The sequence below is a fragment of the Physcomitrium patens genome, chromosome 14, assembly GCF_059467195.1.
Source record: "Physcomitrium patens ecotype Gransden chromosome 14, ASM5946719v1, whole genome shotgun sequence".
Classification (NCBI taxonomy): domain Eukaryota; kingdom Viridiplantae; phylum Streptophyta; class Bryopsida; order Funariales; family Funariaceae; genus Physcomitrium; species Physcomitrium patens.
The window spans coordinates 13,337,503-13,354,883 of NC_143423.1; the positions used below are offsets into that span (position 1 = coordinate 13,337,503).

The window sequence follows — 17,381 nt, forward strand, 5'->3', positions numbered from 1 at the left end:
ATTGAAACTAAAGTTTCAATGTGGAACATTATTTGGTGAGATAGCATCATACGAGGATCTGTAAAGGTACCCAACTCTAAAAGCCATGAAGAAATTGCTTCCAGAGCGATCCAGGCTCTTCTAGCCATTCTGATGACTCCACCTAAGCGCGGACTAGTAGCAGTGGAGTATCCCGCGGTGAACTCATATTTAGCCTTATTTTGGGAGAGTGAGTTGAACTCTCTAGCGGCACATCATTCCAGTGTAATTAGCGGCACTGTGCCGTTCTTAGCTTGGAAGTAAAGAATGTATCCGAGAACGTAGAGTGAAGAAGAGAGAATTTCCTGTGATCTCAGATCATGGCTTAAAGCCTGGTTACATTGAAAGGCGACTTGTGTTTTAGGAGGGCGTGTGACTCGTTTGTTGTTGGAAACTGAGTACTTCGTCCCCCTTGGACACCGCAGATAGGTGTAAAAAATCGAAGCTTCAGTAGCTATGGCAGGAGGCGATTTGAAGAAGGGCTTTAAGTATGATGTTTTGACGTTTCTGGCAATAGTAGTGTGGATGGGAGGACTCCATCTCAACGTCCTGGTTGTTGGCATCTGTTTAGCAAACCTGCGCAGTCATTGGGCACTCACGTAAGCTCAATCATGCTCCCATTCGTGTTTTTTCCATCTGGAATTAGTTTGTGGAATTTTGTGTTTACTTGCAGGTGCAGGTGAGGCTATGGAATGTCGAGATTAGAGAATTCAATCGTGAGGCACGACGTTTCTAGAGTAGTTTTAAGTCCTTCAGTAGACTTAGCTTCTGAGTTTCTATTCAAAGCCGCACATATAAATGAGAGATCCTGTAGACAATCTTTGGTGGTTTTGAATGCAGTTGACGTGGTTGTAGCTCAGGGCTTTTTTAAAAAACACGTATTCTTCATACATTTAAAAATCGTTGTAAAATTTAGAGAATCGCCTATATGAAAGTTGCGCAGATTGTTGGCATTCTGGATTGCACTTATCTTCATTCCTGTTCGACCTAACGGTGGACTAGGACAGGCTGTAGCGAGGTATGTTGCTTTTCTTTGTTTTCTTGTTCATTCATTTTCTTGTTTCAGACTTAGTGCACAGATGGCATAGCTTTGCATACTATGATCATTTGTATTGTAAATCTGAGCGGAGATGCATCACAGATTAGTAACGTCTTATTATTGTAACATCTTACCATCGTCTTGTTCTCTCTTGAGCAATTCAGATATATATGTAAATACGCACCGGCATATTTTCCCATAAAGGTGGTTTTCGACGACGAGAATGCATTCGATTCGAAAAAATCTTATGGTGAGTAGCACTCATTCACCTGCTGTGGTGTAACTCAGTGTTAGAAAACATTTATTACTGTTGGAAAACAGTGATGCTAATGAGAACTTTGATTAGCATGCAAGCAACTTTTAAGTTGCTCTTTATATTGCGGAAGGGGTCATAGGTCGAAGTTATCAAGGTTGCTGACTGGGAGGATTTTAGGCTCACATTCGCTCCCTGCATGCTTGGATTGAGCAGTGTTTGCAGCAGAGCCGCATTCTTTGCTACCAATTGGTATCATAGCGTTGCAGCCACTATCTGGGAACCTTCCAGTCCCCAATTTGCGTGCACTTGCTACCTCAGCGGTGAGTTTCTTTTATAAGAACCGAAGATTTTAGTTCTTATATATTTTTAAAATTTTTAATAACTGCTTTTCTGAAAAATCTGTGGGACTTGCTTGATATAGGAATTATTTCCTTAGCGCATAAACATGGAGGTTTCGTGTGGACTCTGCATATGATCTCATTCTTGCGTTGCAGCAGTCAGTACAGATTTTCGGTTTACTAGACACACGATAAGCATGATTTTAAACCCAAGTGTTTTTGATAAGTTATTCACATGTGAAAATGACATGCCAAACCGAGGGAATGGCAGGTTTTTTGGACACCAGTTGTGCGGCATGTTTGGTCGTGGTTAGGTGTGTCTCGCGTCACAAGGAAGTTCATGACAGAGTTTCTCCAAAAAGGGACGAGTGTCATAATTATACCAGGGGGTGTTCAAGAGTGCCTGTATATGGAACGTGGGCGTGAGGTACGGAACGTTAATCTCAATTTCTTCGCGTCGTTGTGCTAGATCTATTTGCCAAATTAGAGATAAATGATTCTCTTGCTAGTTCAAGTTTTAATTGAGAGTTGTCTCCACTGTTCATTCCAGGATACTTCAGCATGGTATAATTACCTGAATAGATTTATTGTAACTAAAATGTATATTGGTGTCAGTTGCGGCTGTAGTTGAGTGACATATGAGGTGCAAGGAAAAACCTAGGGCTTCGTTTAGAACAGAGTTGCTCTTTTTACTAAATTTGTGCGAGAAATTCGTGAATCGATATACGCAAGAAACGTAACTTGGAGTCTTGAGTTTACTTCATTCAAGGATGGGAATAACATCTGGGTTTCTTTGAGTGATCTGTGGATTGAGAAAGACTGTATATAGTTAGGACTCGGGATGATGCGGTTTTATGTACTGTCAGGTGGTATACCTAAAAAAGAGGTACGGATTCGTCAAGGTAGCCTTAGAGACTGGCTCACTCATTGTGCCTACCTTCTGCTTTGGTCAGGTGTGTGTTCTTGAATCTTTGACCTTGTGTGCTTAAGTATTTCTTAACTTAGAGGTGAACGTTGCAACAGTCTGTTGGGTCATTCAATTCTTCTAAATGCCTAGTAGTCCTTTGTTGGCCTCCATTACTTGATAAGATTAGGCAAGAATAGCTGATTTTTTTTCCCTGTTATGCGAGCGGGAGTATCTGCAGGTAGATTAGTTGGTATGGAGGGACCTTTTATAACACAATTGATGATATGTTTGTTTTCCAGACAAACTGCTACAAATGGTGGAAACCTACAGGACAATGGTATAGCCGACTGTCCCGAAGAATTGGATTCACGCCTCTCGTTTTTTGGGGTAGATACGGGTATGAATACAACCACTTTTCAATCCACATCTTTTTTTCGAACACTTGATGTTCCTGGATCCCTCACTCTACAGTTATAATATTGCTCCTAGAGTTAATACTACATTTTGAGGTGCTGAAAGTTAGCGTCTGGCATGCGTTCAAAACCTGACACTAATGGAAGATGGTGGTTTGTCGTAGAACACCAATTCCATTTCGAACACCTATGACCTATGTGATCGGAAAGCCAATTGAAGTTGTGAGGAATCCAAATGCATCTCATGAAGAGGTTAAATCCTCGTCTTCATGAATTTTTCTGAACTTTTGCAAATTTCGCGTTCTTCTAAATCTACTTCTCAATCTGAGAATAGTATGGTTTTCCATTCGCCTTTCACAACTAGTATGTTAAGCAGGCTTTTGTCTCCTTTACGATCACCCTAAATTTGATTCCTAATCCACACGGATGTAGAACTAACCAAGAAATCTCTACTGAAACCCACTGAATCTGAGGATTCTTTGTGCAGGTGGCTAAGGTCCTCGAACAGTATATTGAAGCCGTTGAAAGATTGTATGAAAACCACAAAGCTGCATTGGGGTTCAAAGATAGCCCATTATTTGTGTATTGATCGTTTTATTGTCCCATTTAGTCGCATATACTTTCTCTCTCTGTTTCTCAAGCACAAGGCATTCATCCTTAACATTTACAAGTAAGGGCGGTGTAATTATGTAGCAATTATTCTAAAACAATGGGGCCAATTCTGATTCTTAAATCGATTTAAATGCGATATTGTGCAAGCAATGACCAAGTGAAAGTGATGCCAGGCTTTGTGAATGTCTTGTATGTCTTCTTTCTAACTACACTTCAAAATTATTGAAATGCAAATCTACTCAAAACCAAAAAAATTCAGTATCACATCAATCTTACAATTTTGACAATGAATACACTTTCAATATTTTCATATGTTTTCTATTTTGCTCCCATTTTTTTTATTTACAAATTTAATTTCTCTTAATTTTTAAATGCAAAGTTGAAGATAGAGTTTGTAAAAAGAAAGTTATGTATGTTGATTTGATAAATTCATTTAATGGTTATAAGTACATAATAATTGCATTTTGTTGCATTATAAAATGTTTTAAATCAAATGATTACATTTGGCTTTATTTGATATATAGATGTTAAGAATGCAATTCCATACATCAAATATGAATAAATAGATTTACACAAAAAACGTAAAGTAATGTACATAATAAAAAAATTATAACTTTATGATAAAAATTATAACATATAAAATCTAAAATGAATACTTGATCATGTTGGTGGTTGTATGTATATATGTATATATATATATATATATATATATATATATTTCAATGTAAATTATTATAATTATTATAAAAAGAACATTAAAAAGATATATTACTATAAAAGATGGTTATTTTTTTTTTTATATTTATGCTAGATGATTAAATTATATTTAAAATTATAAATAAATTAAATTTTATATGGTTAAATTTTATACAAATTTAATATATAATGTAAAATTTTATAAGAATAATGCTATAAAATAATTATTAGTACTATGAAAACAACCTCATTTATTTTCAAATTAAGCATAAGTACAACATATTTTTAAAAATACTCCATAAATTCTACAAAAATTTTGCTTGGCTTAATTTGAGATATACTTAAACTTTAATGCTTCCAATAAAGTTTAGACATTCTATAATATATAAAAGGAGTTCTTAAAGCTACACTTCACATTATCATCTCATAATCAATTTTGTCCATCTCCATCTCTATTTTTTGTTTCATGTTTTTGTCCCCCATTCCTAATCCCCCTTTTCCATTCCCTATCTCCATTCCTTGTTCTTTGTCTTCTAAAATTAATCATCACATGGTTTGAGGGAGTATGGCTCTAACAACTCTCTATATAAATGTAAAAAGTAAAATAAGTATATATATATATATATATATATATATATATATATATATCTATCTATTATATGCATAGAATTATTAAATAGAATTGTTTAATATAATAATTATTATTTATTCACATATGTTAAAGGAGTCTCTACACTTTGAAGTCTATTTTGAAAGGTTAAAGCCTAAAAGCTTTGAAAATATGTCTTATTTAATAAAATAATAATAATAATAATAATATTTTAGAGACCTTAGCTATTGAAAGTAGCACAAAGTTAAAAGAGGCTGTAGCATATATCAAAGCATTTTCATTATAAATTCATGTATAAGAAACAATATCTTCATTTTGATAATTGTAAACATGTAAATATATGATGAAATATTTATATAATTTTATCTACAAATTCTTAAATTTTTTTTAAAACCAACTCTTGAGGTAAGTGTGATACAAATTCTAAAAAATTAACATTATTTATGTCAAGTAAAAAAATAATTCATACTTTTAATTTTAATTTTTTAAAATGATCTTATTTTTAATTTAAAAAACATAAATTCAATCAAAAGAGGCTTTTTAATTTTAAACAATCAAAAACTTTCAGACATCAAGCTTCTCGCCTTGTCTCGTAAGTATAAAAACTACTAATATGTATATATATATATATATATATATATATATATTCAATATAAATATTTTTTATTTTATTGTGTATTTTTTGAATTTTTGTGAAATAATTTAATATATTTTGAGAATAGTTTTTATATTTAAGACTTTCTTTTAAATTAAAAATAATACAATAAAAAAATAATTTTAAATTTATATTTAATATTGGTTTTGATTACAATAATATGTGTATATTTTTTACAATTCTAAGCTTTATGATTTACTAAAAGCTCTTAATCATGGTTTTTCTAAAATCATAATTTAAAATCTTAAATAAAATAAAATATAGTTGATTACATTACTTGACTCAATAAAAGTTTTATTATATTATCTATTTTTATTTTATGTATAAAAAATAAAAATTTATTAATGTATATTTCTAAAAGCTTAATTAATAAAGATTCATAGATAATACTTCATTTTATTTATATTTGTATATTTGATTTTATTTTTATATATCTATATATATCTATATATTTTTAATTAAAAATAATTTACAATGAATATAAAATACATACAAATTATTTATTTATTGAAATTTTATTTGATATTTTATTTTAGTATAATATATATATATATATATATATATATGATATAAATTTGTCTTTTAACAACAATTAAATATGAAAGTCACTACTAACTAGTAATGCATCTTTGATTTATTAATCACCAATATTTTCAAATTTTCAAAAGAGAAGGGAAAATAAACCTTGATAGAAGATTTGTACTTATGCCAATTATAAATTTAAATATATATTTGATTGGTGTTGATTTCTAGAATGTAAACAAACTTAAATAATTTCAATATGAGGAATAAAGTTTATTGAGGATTAGAATCTTAACAAAGATTTACAAGAAAGGGTGTAATATGTATCATGTTTCTATTAATAGAATCCACTTCAGTACAACAGTAGGGCAATTTACTCTTAGAAGTCTTTTAAATCTAGAAGCCACTTTGAAAAGTTATAGTTCAAAAGCCTTAGGAAGGTCACTTGGTTGAAGAAGAAAAGACCTCCTGTAAAAGGCTGCACCTTTGGAAATATTGTAAAGTGAGAAGAGGTTATAAAATGGACCAAATTATTATTTTATTTCAAGTCTAATCATATCAATCTGTATCTAGTTTTACATAATGACAAGAAAAATATAAAAACTTTGCTTTTTATTTTTTAAATGCTTATTTTAAGGAGTTTCAATGCAAGTTTTTAATTTCTAAAAGATCACCATTTGAGATAGGCTTTCTAAAGTTTTTGGAGAATAAATACTATCTATACTATGTACTATGTAGAAAAAATCATGTTATAAAAATACTATGTTGAAAGTACGGTATAGTAAAAAAATACATTTCACCTCATCTTTTCTTCAAAAAACCTTTAGAGAAATTATTTTCATTATAAAACCAACTTAATAATTAAAATTTCAACCAATATAAACCATTTCTTTTTAAAATTAATCAATTTAATAGTTGTCCCGTTATCTCATTTATGTCATTGCCACGAACTGCAGAGTTGTAAACTTCCGCGGTGTTCCTGCATCATGCGAGGAAATGGTAGTGTTTGCATTTTCATTAAGCATTTACAAAGAGGAACTTGCAGTCTCCAATGCACTTTGCGCGTCAGGTCGTGAAGCTTTAAATACACCCACAAGTATCACTGCCCAGCTTTGAGTTGGAAGTGACGTGCTGCGATCAAGATGCCGTCATGGATTCTAACACATGGCCAATTGCTTTGCACTCTCATGTGCGAAGAAGTTTAAGTGAACGGGAAACGACCTAATTTTCGCTTACAACATCATTTCAACTGGAATTGGAGGAAATCTGGAGTTTGAAGTGACGATACTTGCAGAGATTACACGACTGTATGTACGATTAACAATGTTTGCAGTCCAACCAACTGAAGCGGTATTTTTTATTTTTTTAAATCACGGATTCCATTCAATTGTAGCAAATTTGATAGCCTTCAACAATTGAATTGTTGATGATGTGTTTTTCTAGGGAGGATCTAGAATACTAAGATCAAGAAATATCAACAATTATATGAATGTTAACTAACCAGGTTAAAGTGTACAATGAGAATGATCCCTTCAAAAGAATCATAGTTAATTAGGTTTCAGAGATTGAAGATCGATGCTCCTCACCTAGCTCAAAGTGGACAGGTCAACATGGACTTGAATGTCGATAAACACTAAGTTAGCTAATGAAGGTAGGAAAACAATGCATCCACTTGCAATTCCTTCTTGGTTGTTTGCAAACTTCTGCGAAGACAAAACACTCCAGTGCAGGCGTCTCTTTCAGTTGTTTTTCTTCAAGCCAACGCCTTTGTTTCATGTAAGTAGTACCTTAATGAAGGCTTTCATTCTTCAGGAAGAATAAGCATGCCTCACTGGATCACTCTTCAAGATTGAATTGTGAGGACTGCGGCAGTGAATGCAACAATTTCATGCTAACCTTATCGCTCAACCAACTCTGAAGAAACTTAGCATGGTAACCACCATTTCCATTGTGGTTACAAGTGTTTCATAACTTGGTGGACCTGTGGTTATGAGGCACTCACAAAACCTGCAGGTAAGAGAAATGAGGTGGCCAGTGTTAAATCACTACAAACCACTGTTACCTGCGTAGTCCACGTACAAGGCAAAAGGTCTCCATCGTCTCCTGCTTTTGATAGATCTCTCTTTAAAAAAACGCTTCCGATCATTTGTCCACTCCGACCAACCAATCTAACTCTGTATCCATCCAACGCAGGAGCCCCGTGTGCAACACAACATTCCTCGTGCTCATCGGCTGCGTGGTCAGGGATTCTCACAGACTAACTCGCGACGTTTAGAAAGCGCCATGGCCTGCTCGAAATTCCTCCTAAAAGGTTTTTCTCGTCTTGCACCATAGCTGCCGTTAATCTCTCGAGACTCAATACGGTTTCTACACGCACAAGTTTGATATCGATAATCTTGTGGTTTCGGAGACAAGCTTGAGCAGCTTCGAAGCATTCGCCAACAACTGAGCACCAAACCGCCGCATGGCTCAGTCCGACCATTCTCGTCGCAATTGCAGAAGGCGGTGAACATGAATAAAAGTTTCATGTACTTCAGTATTTAAAGAAACAAAAATATGAATGAAATTACTTTGGTTTTGAAGGATTGTAATGATATCCTACAAAACAAAAAAGTGATTGATTATGACTTAACCTCTTTAAACTAGGGCTTTCCTGAAATACTTAATTTAGCTTATTTTAGAGTCTAAGTAAGGTTTTATTTTAGGTAAATTAAAAATGGATGAAATTCATCTACAAAGTTGTCCAAAAGCATCCATTCTCATCAAATTTGTCAAACTCTATCAAATTGTTTAGAGTGCAAGATACTCTCGAGTAAAAAGTCCATAAGGTACTATCAATACTTGTCCTTCTCCCACCAGATCATGGAGAAGTTGGATTTGACAATACTTGTATTAAAAAAAATGGAGGCTAGTTAACTACAAAAAATTTGAAGTTATGAAAATCGACTATCGCAATAAATCTATTCAACATGAGATTTTGTTCATGAATGAAAGCACTTGTCAATGGCGTCTTTAAAGTCATTTCCATGTGGTAGACATGCACCATGGCTTAGTGGTCATTTTTAATATCCTTGATGGATTGAGCATCCTATTTGGTCAATTCCAATCATAACATGTGTCGATAGATAGAAATACACAATAGAGATGTCCGTAGTGCATACAAATTTTAGGGTAGCACTTTCAAAATATCCTCATTACTAATATCATTGTTGCAATTGTATTGAGTAACAATGGATACAATGTTGTCGACAAGCCCAATAAACAAGGCTACCATGTTATAAACCATAGCCTTGATCTTGATTGTAGGAAATGAAGCCATAAGGCTCATCATGAATGCTACCCACATGAACTCTTCTTTTTTCTTGGTAGCTAGTAGTGCTCACATTGGATGATGTTACAAAGATAATCTCCACCTTTGAGACATGCTTGTAAGGATTGAGCACTCTTTTGAATCAATAGAAAGCCTAACTTGAAGGCTTAATTCAATCTTTGGTGGATTTGTATAAAGTACAAGATTCATGCAATACAAAGATTCTGGCTATGGCTTATATCACTCCAAATCTAGTCATCTATGGATCTTGGTATATGGCTATTACAAGTGCAAAGGCTTTTATTAAATAGTCACGAAGAATTGATCTCTATCTTGTACACTTTGTAGTTCAAATCTTGTTCTCTATTGAACTCAATTTGATTGTTGTTTGCATCTTCAAGAACTTCAAAATTGACAATACCCATTCACAAGTCAATTGAAATTCCCCGTCATCTACATTGAAGAATATGTCACTAATAACCACATCCATAATATTTCGATTAACTATAAACATGAGTGCCTTCTTAATCTCGAAATGAGTTGTGATGGTGTTTTTAAAATTCACCTAGTAAAAGAAGTAGTTCTTTGAGGCATCTAAGAGGGTGTTGTACTCTGTCCATGCTTTGGCATGTTGTGACTTCATATGTGTTGTGATGTTATCAATGCAGAAAGGAATTGAGAATGGCTTTACATTCACCACCTACTTCCACTTATGCCTTGTGAAATCGACCTCTTCACAATCAAACTTCTCATAGAACAAGAATTGTGTTAATGGAACTTGGTTTGTATTCTCATCTCATAGGATTGGCGCAATGCCAAATTTTCTCACTACAAAGGATTTTCCAAGGAATTTGCAACTCCTTTATTATGGTGAATTTGACGTGCATATCCCTGATGTGACTGTTGTAATTGCAAATTGATATTCCTTTGCACGGATCATATCATTTGGCACCTCCTCCAACCATGCGGACAAATACCATTGGAACCTTATTTTAGGACATCTGGCTAAGCTTATTCTAAGAAAATTAGGATTTTTTTGGGAAAAGCTCTAATTTAAAGAGGCATGATTATGACCATTGGAATTTTAATATTTTATTTTTCCAATTCAGACTAATAGGCCAGTGAATATTAAATAATTAAGCTGTTGAAACAATGGCCAAATGTTTCAGAATACATCAGCAGTAAAGTACACCAGTCACTTACACGTCGGATGGCGCTGGATACGCACTATGCCACGTCAGCCTCCACGTAGGTAGCAAAGCAGCAGGTCGAGTCCCGGTCCGTCGTCCTCGACATTACGCAGCCCCCCGACCTATGACCATGCCCGTCTCTCCGACTCTCTCCTCCGCGTCCGCAGTCACTGATTTCCTGGTTGGGCCCGGATTGCCCGCTCTGTCCAACTTTGTGCATGTTGTAGAGTTTTGCCTTGAAACAGCTGAGAGTGTGTCTTCTATTCTATTATTTACCTGTAGCGTTTGATGCTGCAGTGTAACATCGGGATCGTTTGCGGGGGAATTCCGTGAATAGGTACTGCCTTTCAAATTATTTGTGAGGTGTAAGCTTTTTTCTGGTTCTTGAGAATCTGGCATGATTGTGTTAGAGTCGTATCTTCTTTCTCGCAATGTGCCCTAAGTGGAGCTTTATATGTGTTCTGTCTTTTAGAATCCATAGCTCCTATCATTTCTTTTTCGACGCCGGTTTTAGGTTTAGAATGTTGACGTGTGAAAAAGAATTCTAGTCGCATGCTTGGTTTTGTGACCAGCAGGATTTCAGTCCAACTTCTTGTCGTTGGAGTTCGTTTTCCACACGAATCGGATTCGTTTCCGAACTGGCTATTTTGGACAGGTTGAGATTGTTGATCCAATGCTCGAGATGAGGTTGTCGTTCGCTTCGTTGGCGGACTGATATACTCCATGATGATTTGCTGCATTGGAGCTAATCAACAGACTTAGAAAATGTGAGTCGTTGATAGCGCTAGTTATTTGTAATATACAGACCTTTACCTTTGCAGATCCTACGGGAGTTCAAGCTTGCATGGAGCCAATTAGTCGTACAGAAGCTCGATTGGACAATCAAACAGAATGTTCTACTAATCTCGTTAGAAGTTAAAACATGTAATGGTCCTTCAGCTCAAAAGTTGATGCGCCTAATTAATTCGGGTCCAGGAGAAGCTAGATGTTTCAATTAAATTGTGATATTTCAGTTTTTGCTACAGCGGACGACTGTAAGCGCGTTACCGTAGGAAATTTATGTTATTCAGTGCCAACTACTATAGTTATCATAAACAAGACTTTATCGTGCATTAGTTCCTTCTATTTAAGGACTTAAACCAAGGCATCTGCAATAACTAGGATTTGTGTGATTGCTAATTCGCATTTTCGTGTGCAGAAATGGATGCAATCAGAAAACGAGCTAGTGCATTCAGAGAAACGGTCGCTAAGCAACAGCAGGTGCTTGTTGATGAGCTATTGTTGTTATATATTCTCTCAACTTGTTGTTACAAAGTGCTCTGGGTTCTTACATTCATTCTTATATGCATAACCTCTCCTGTCTGAAGGGCTGAGCATGAATTTGCATATACACAGGCCGTTTTTAAGACATTTTCAGGGTATGTTTCACAAGGAGACTACTTGATTCATGACGAGGCAGAGCTTCAACGGCATCAGCAGCTCGAGAAGCTTTATATCTCCACTAAGACTGCTAAGGTTCGCTTTCCAGAGATTTTTAGATTGTTGGGAAGATGTGACTTGTGATAGAAAGATTGAGCGAAATGAATATTACCTTTGCTGTTTGTGTGTACATACTAATTATTCAACAGATTAGCAGTTTGTTTGCTTCAATTCTTTTTATCCAGATAGTTTGCTCGATTTTATATATGTTATGAAATTCTGGAGAATTCTCAACTTTCTTATTCTTAGTCAACAGCATTTTCAACGGGAAATTGTGCGTGCTGTGGAGGGCATCATATCTTCTGGCGTCAAACAACTCGAAATTGGTAAGTTTTATTTCATAGTAACTATACATTGGTCTTTCTCTTGTGTATGAATGAATCTTAATTAGCAGAACTTGCACACTAAACTTGTACAACTTTCAAAACTTTGTTGTTGATAGCCCCTAAATTAGAGTTTCACATGGACGCGTTCTGCAGTAAACAAGCTTGCAGAGGATTGTCGCAAGTATGCTACAGAAGGGCCAAGCAATGGAGGGGCACTTGCAAGAGCTGCCATGCAGTTTGGAACAGCACGCACTCAGATGGAGAGGGAGCGCGACAACATGCATCGATCCATTGGCACCCAGGTTTGTAGATTGCTTAGACTTATGGATACGTGGTTTTCACAAATTTTGTCTCCGGTGTAGAAGTACTATTACTTAACATGATTACTAGGTGGTCTACTTTGTCGTAGAATGGTTTCATATTGGCACCTCACTTTACCAGTTTTCTGCGCATGATTGTTTCAAGGACTTCTGTATATTAAGCTTTGATCTTGTACCAAAAACTCAGTTTGATATGCTGACCCAACAGGTGGCAGAACCTTTGAGAGCAATGGTAATGGGCGCACCTTTGGAAGATGCTCGTCATCTGGCACAACGATACGATCGCTTACGTCAAGAGGCTGAAAATCAGGTATGCCAATCATGTAAAATATTCTTTATCATTTGAATTGCAACTATCACCTCATTAATTTTTTAGACATATCCTTTCAAGGAAACAAACCTCACCTCAGGGCTGGAACATCGTAGTTTCAAGAAGTTAGCAATAGAGATGGGCCTTACCGTGCTGAGCAGTAATGTTGTATCGTGAGATATAGATGTAGATAGACTCCGTTTGTAGCTACTGTCATTCTACGGAGTTTGTTTAGGATCGGAATGTAGAAGGTACCAACTTTATCTGTCTGAACATTTTTGGGCAGGCTTTAGATGTTGGAAGAAAACAGGTCAAGAGCAAGGAGGGAAATACCGAACAGGATCAGAAGCTTCAAATGGCAGAGCAAAAGCTGGGAGAGCTTTTGTCAGCCATGGCAGGACTTGGAAAGGAGGCTGCTTCCGCCATGACTTCGGTGGAAGCTCAGCAGCAGCGCGTGACATTGCAGCGACTGATCAGTATGGTGGGTGTTATGAAGAGCACGGTTTCCGCGTTAAGAATTGAGTACAGAATTACATGTTGGTTGGACTTTTCGTTTATGAAAATGGATGTGAGGATCATGACTTTCAAAGGTCAGTTAATCAACTTGATAGAAAAGCTTGGAAGGAATTCGCAGTTCTGTTGTCGACTTCCATTGTCCATGATGTATTCTTTATTTCATAATGTGTTGAAAAATACGTTTTTGTCAAATAGTACTGAAACGAGAGACCCTAGCATCACTGGTATGAGTATGCTGCTCTATGAGTATCAATCAGCTGAGAATGTGGTCAAGTTAGTCGTCTGTCGCAATCTCTTTACATTGGAAACATAATTCTGCTGTCTGTTCCATCTTAATTCGACATTGCTGACCTTCCTGCATTCTTCAGGTTGAAGCTGAACGCACATATCATCAGCGCGCCACAGAGATTTTGGATCAACTTCACGAAACGGTATGACCTTTTGTTATTGCTGAATGACGAGATGAATTTAGAAGAGCAAGTTCTTTTCTATCTTTGCATAGTGACTGGAGAGTTGCATTTTACGATTGTGGAGTGTGCTCTGGTATGTACGAATCTGCGCTGAATAAGAATTTGGTTCACGTTTTAAAAAGTATTACTAAAGGCAGTTATAGAAGTTAGAGAAAGCACACAATAGAAGTAATAGAAGTGGGCATGCAATATATGTGGTCCAGCATTAATGCTTCAAATTGCAGATGGTTGATGAGAGCCAACGCAGTGAATCAACTACACCAGCAACGGATGACACGCAAACATCTCCACCATACGATGATGTCCAGGTCAATGGTGGATTACCGCATGCTTCAGCGGATTGTGACTCAAATTCAGCGACGTCCTTATACTTCCTTGCTGAGGTACTCCTCGATTGGCATTGCGCCGTGCAGCAATCTTGTTGCATCAATAGCCTATGACGTTAGCTTTTAGTTCGTCCTGTGCCACTTGAGATAGAGCAGCATCAGCATCAGCATCAGCATTATATGGTCATCAAATAGCCTTATTTCTCGTCATGTAGTTATCCATGATTAATATTGAACAATATTGTTGTAGATCATGCACCCATTTGAAGCAGAAGATGGAGGAGAACTAAGCTTAGCAGTTGGAGATTATGTGGTTGTACGCCAGGTATGGTTACTGCGATCGTATTTGGGTCTGACCAGAATATTCTTGTGGAGGCTGACACCATGCTTAGATCGTTAACAGTAGGAATGTTTCTAATGGGGTTATAGTGCTTTCTGAAATTATCTGTCTGCCCTTATAACAGTTTTTCACGCTTGACAGGTGACTTCAACTGGATGGTCGGAAGGTGAATGTAGAGGTAAAGCAGGGTGGTTTCCATCATCCTATGTGGAGAAGAGGCAACGTATTCCTGCAAGCAAGGTGGCTGGTGCAGGATTAGCACTCTAGACCAAATCCATTAATTCCTTGGCTCTCTTTTAATGAGTCCGAGCTGCTGCTATGTTGTGATCCAATTCACACATTTTTTGCTCAACATCCAGTGAAGTATTAAGTGGTAGTGTGCTCGAAGGTTTGCAATTTTGGCTCTTGATTTGAAGATGATAGGATAGCTAACGGTAAAGCTCGATCTAACTTAGAGGTGAATATGGGATCTGAAACTCAGATTACTTGGTCCTTACTAACACTTTCCATATTTATGGATGCTTGTATATATGTCTCCACCTTGCAACACTGATTTTGCGTCTTATTGCTTTGGCTACTATCTCAGGGTCGGTCTTTAACTGGTCCTCAATAGTGCTACGTCAAAAGTAGGCTGTGGCACCTAGTAGAAATGCCCTCCATCCAAATTGTTTGAAATTTTCAAAACAGAAGTTCTGTGAAACATGATCTTTCAGGAGATTTTAACTAGCCGGATATGTTAGATTACTAGCTATGAAGTTGAAATTTGTACATGGCTCCCAGAAAGATAAAAGAATAAAGTCTGTTGTCCTCAATTGACCTAGTGCGCTGACATTCATCTGTTGCGCATACCAATCATTGCATGCCGGCTCTGGTATGATGATATGCATTGACTTGTCTTGCCCGAGAATTATGTCGTTTACAGTGAAGATAATGCTCTGCTGTAACAATGATTAGCATTCTGCTACAAGAGGTATAATGTCGATCGCTAAAGAGATCGACTAATCCAGAAGACATTCTACTCGTACAATTGGCACAGTTCGGAAAATATCACATAAAGATATGAATTTCTCAGCAGGTTATAACTGTTCAGAAGAAAACGCTGGAGTTTTGAATGACCTTGCTCAGTGCTTCAATTTTCAGTGTAGAGCTCAGAAACCAATCGTTCTGCACAAAGTCAACCTGCTGAGATCTACTCGTGAATTGGTCCGATTGACTTCCTACTTTGGTCTTATTTGCAGTTCTAATCTGTGTACCCATTCGGCAATATTGAGCTTGTCCTGAACTGAAGCAGTTCACTACATTCTACATGACATGTCCTTCCAATATAAATTAAGCTCCATACTTCGGCGCCTTCCACAATTTGAAAGACACTTCATACAGAAACCGATCCACCAGCATCACAAGGTTGCCTGCCCGCTTCTTAAAATCATCAAACGAGAATTTTTGAACTTCATCCCGACGAGTCACAGCAACTTGGTTGTACACTGCCAGCAACGGATAATCCTCCCGAATTCCTTCAACAGCCTTTCCCGTCTTCATTTTGTAGCTCTGGACCGGCCGTAGTGCCGCAAGTTCAGATGGCAACGCAATCTCCTCTTTGAAACTCCGACCACCATTTGCTCCAAGCGCGGCATCCCCGTAGCCTAACACAACGACAAGGAAAAGATGGCCGTATGCAAGTGATCCTTCTTTCGATGCATCTTGTACACATCCAATCAAAGAATTCAGGTACTCAATCCCGGTTCCTGAGGAAGATCCGTCCAGATGCAAAAACACCAACTCATTAGTTTCTTTGGCATCACTGGATTCGCAGAAACCTAACAAACTAAGAACTGTCGAGGCCGTGGCGTTAGCATGGGGTGGGCCATTGTCCTCAGTAAGAGGCTTCACGGAAAATCCAGCCCGTTTACTTAGCGCCAGGGCAGGCTTCGAGTTCGTGATAAACGTAGATTTCATTCCCATAAACCTCTCAGCCATACTCGGTAACTTCGAGCTCTCCTCATCCACGCCTGCGTCCGTGATTCCCGATGCATCCTCCTTGCGTGCCTTCTCCGTGTATATGTCATACACATCCAACAGTTGAGCAAGCTCTAAGACCGTCCTTTCACTTCCATCGGCCGACGAACCAGGGTGTGGCGTTGACAGAGTTCGCAATGCGAGGAATCCACAGGATCCAGAAGCAGCGAGCTGGTGAAGATGAGAGTGATGAGACTCCACGGCATCCGCAAGACCGTCGCCATAGATCACAAGCGCTCGTGAAGGCTTGTCCGCCATAACCTATTCTCGATCCCTATTCCTTCCTTGCGATAACGACGAATCCCACCTACACCCACGAGCCAACTTCCCCTGAACTCGGCAAAGTATTTCGAGGGATCAAAACGCTGACAAATGCCTTTGAATATGATCCAAGTTAGCGTAGCAGGTAGGATGCATCGATTGGAATAGCCATGTGATCGAAGAAAGTCCTCAGCACGTGCTGCCGTTCAACGCGTTCTGCTATTCTAGCGGGCCTGTAGACGAGCGATCCCCCTTTTATTCACTACGGATGAGCTTGTGGCGTCCACCAGTGCGCTGCCGTCCCGCTCACCGTGGATGAATGTACATGGTAGGTCGCTGTTGGTTATGTATGAATGTAGTCCGTCTTGACTCTGTGTCTGTGCGCGTTGTGGCTGCCAAACTTGGGGTCCCCAAAACTACTTGGAAACCTCGTTTTTACGACTTGGATTTT

General features: G+C 37.3%; 3 protein-coding genes across 7 annotated transcripts; 2 read left to right on the top strand and 1 right to left on the bottom strand.

Moving 5' to 3' along the window:
• The first annotated feature begins 227 nt into the window (after nt 1-227).
• On the top strand, nt 228-3,733 carry LOC112291336 (diacylglycerol O-acyltransferase 2). 2 transcript variants are annotated; one of them, XM_024538572.3, is made up of 9 exons: nt 228-617; nt 962-1,036; nt 1,222-1,307; nt 1,527-1,633; nt 1,923-2,078; nt 2,518-2,604; nt 2,858-2,955; nt 3,136-3,223; nt 3,459-3,733. In XM_024538572.3, exons 1-9 carry the CDS (start codon nt 475-477, stop codon nt 3,558-3,560), a joined length of 942 nt encoding a protein of 313 aa, XP_024394340.1. In that variant the 5' UTR covers nt 228-474; the 3' UTR covers nt 3,561-3,733. The 2 variants fall into 2 exon arrangements, with proteins under 2 accessions (XP_024394340.1, XP_090112064.1); XM_090255938.1 differs by lacking the exon at nt 3,136-3,223.
• Nucleotides 3,734-10,697: 6,964 nt separating this feature from the next.
• On the top strand, nt 10,698-15,233 carry LOC112291611 (SH3 domain-containing protein 2). 4 transcript variants are annotated; one of them, XM_024539270.3, is made up of 12 exons: nt 10,698-10,747; nt 10,864-10,903; nt 11,765-11,826; nt 11,962-12,081; nt 12,302-12,371; nt 12,525-12,673; nt 12,900-13,001; nt 13,288-13,482; nt 13,886-13,948; nt 14,212-14,370; nt 14,564-14,638; nt 14,795-15,233. In XM_024539270.3, the coding sequence occupies exons 3-12, from the start codon at nt 11,767-11,769 to the stop codon at nt 14,918-14,920; spliced, it is 1,119 nt and encodes a 372-aa protein (XP_024395038.1). In that variant the 5' UTR covers nt 10,698-10,747; nt 10,864-10,903; nt 11,765-11,766; the 3' UTR covers nt 14,921-15,233. The 4 variants fall into 4 exon arrangements, with proteins under 4 accessions (XP_024395038.1, XP_024395041.1, XP_024395037.1 ...); XM_024539273.3 differs by lacking the exon at nt 10,698-10,747 and adding an exon at nt 11,388-11,490 and having other exon boundaries at nt 10,762-10,903; XM_024539269.3 differs by lacking the exon at nt 10,698-10,747 and having other exon boundaries at nt 10,763-10,903.
• Nucleotides 15,234-15,758: 525 nt separating this feature from the next.
• On the bottom strand, nt 15,759-17,165 carry LOC112291612 (uncharacterized). Its single transcript, XM_024539277.3, has one exon. The coding sequence runs from the start codon at nt 16,925-16,927 to the stop codon at nt 15,983-15,985; it is 945 nt and encodes a 314-aa protein (XP_024395045.1). The 5' UTR covers nt 16,928-17,165; the 3' UTR covers nt 15,759-15,982.
• Between the last annotated feature and the right edge of the window lie 216 nt (nt 17,166-17,381).

Bases quoted from the DNA above. Each gene is read 5' to 3' on its own strand.
- LOC112291336 (XM_024538572.3), top strand. From the start codon at position 475: ATGGCAGGAGGCGATTTGAAGAAGGGCTTTAAGTATGATGTTTTGACG. The intron at 618-961 runs GTAAGCTCAATC...AAAGTTGCGCAG, and splicing joins CGCAGTCATTGGGCACTCAC to ATTGTTGGCATTCTGGATTG. The intron at 2,956-3,135 runs GTATGAATACAA...GGTTTGTCGTAG, and splicing joins GTTTTTTGGGGTAGATACGG to AACACCAATTCCATTTCGAA.
- LOC112291611 (XM_024539270.3), top strand. From the start codon at position 11,767: ATGGATGCAATCAGAAAACGAGCTAGTGCATTCAGAGAAACGGTCGCT. The intron at 13,002-13,287 runs GTATGCCAATCA...ATTTTTGGGCAG, and splicing joins GTCAAGAGGCTGAAAATCAG to GCTTTAGATGTTGGAAGAAA. The intron at 13,483-13,885 runs GTGGGTGTTATG...TGCATTCTTCAG, and splicing joins TGCAGCGACTGATCAGTATG to GTTGAAGCTGAACGCACATA.
- LOC112291612 (XM_024539277.3), bottom strand. From the start codon at position 16,927: ATGGCGGACAAGCCTTCACGAGCGCTTGTGATCTATGGCGACGGTCTT.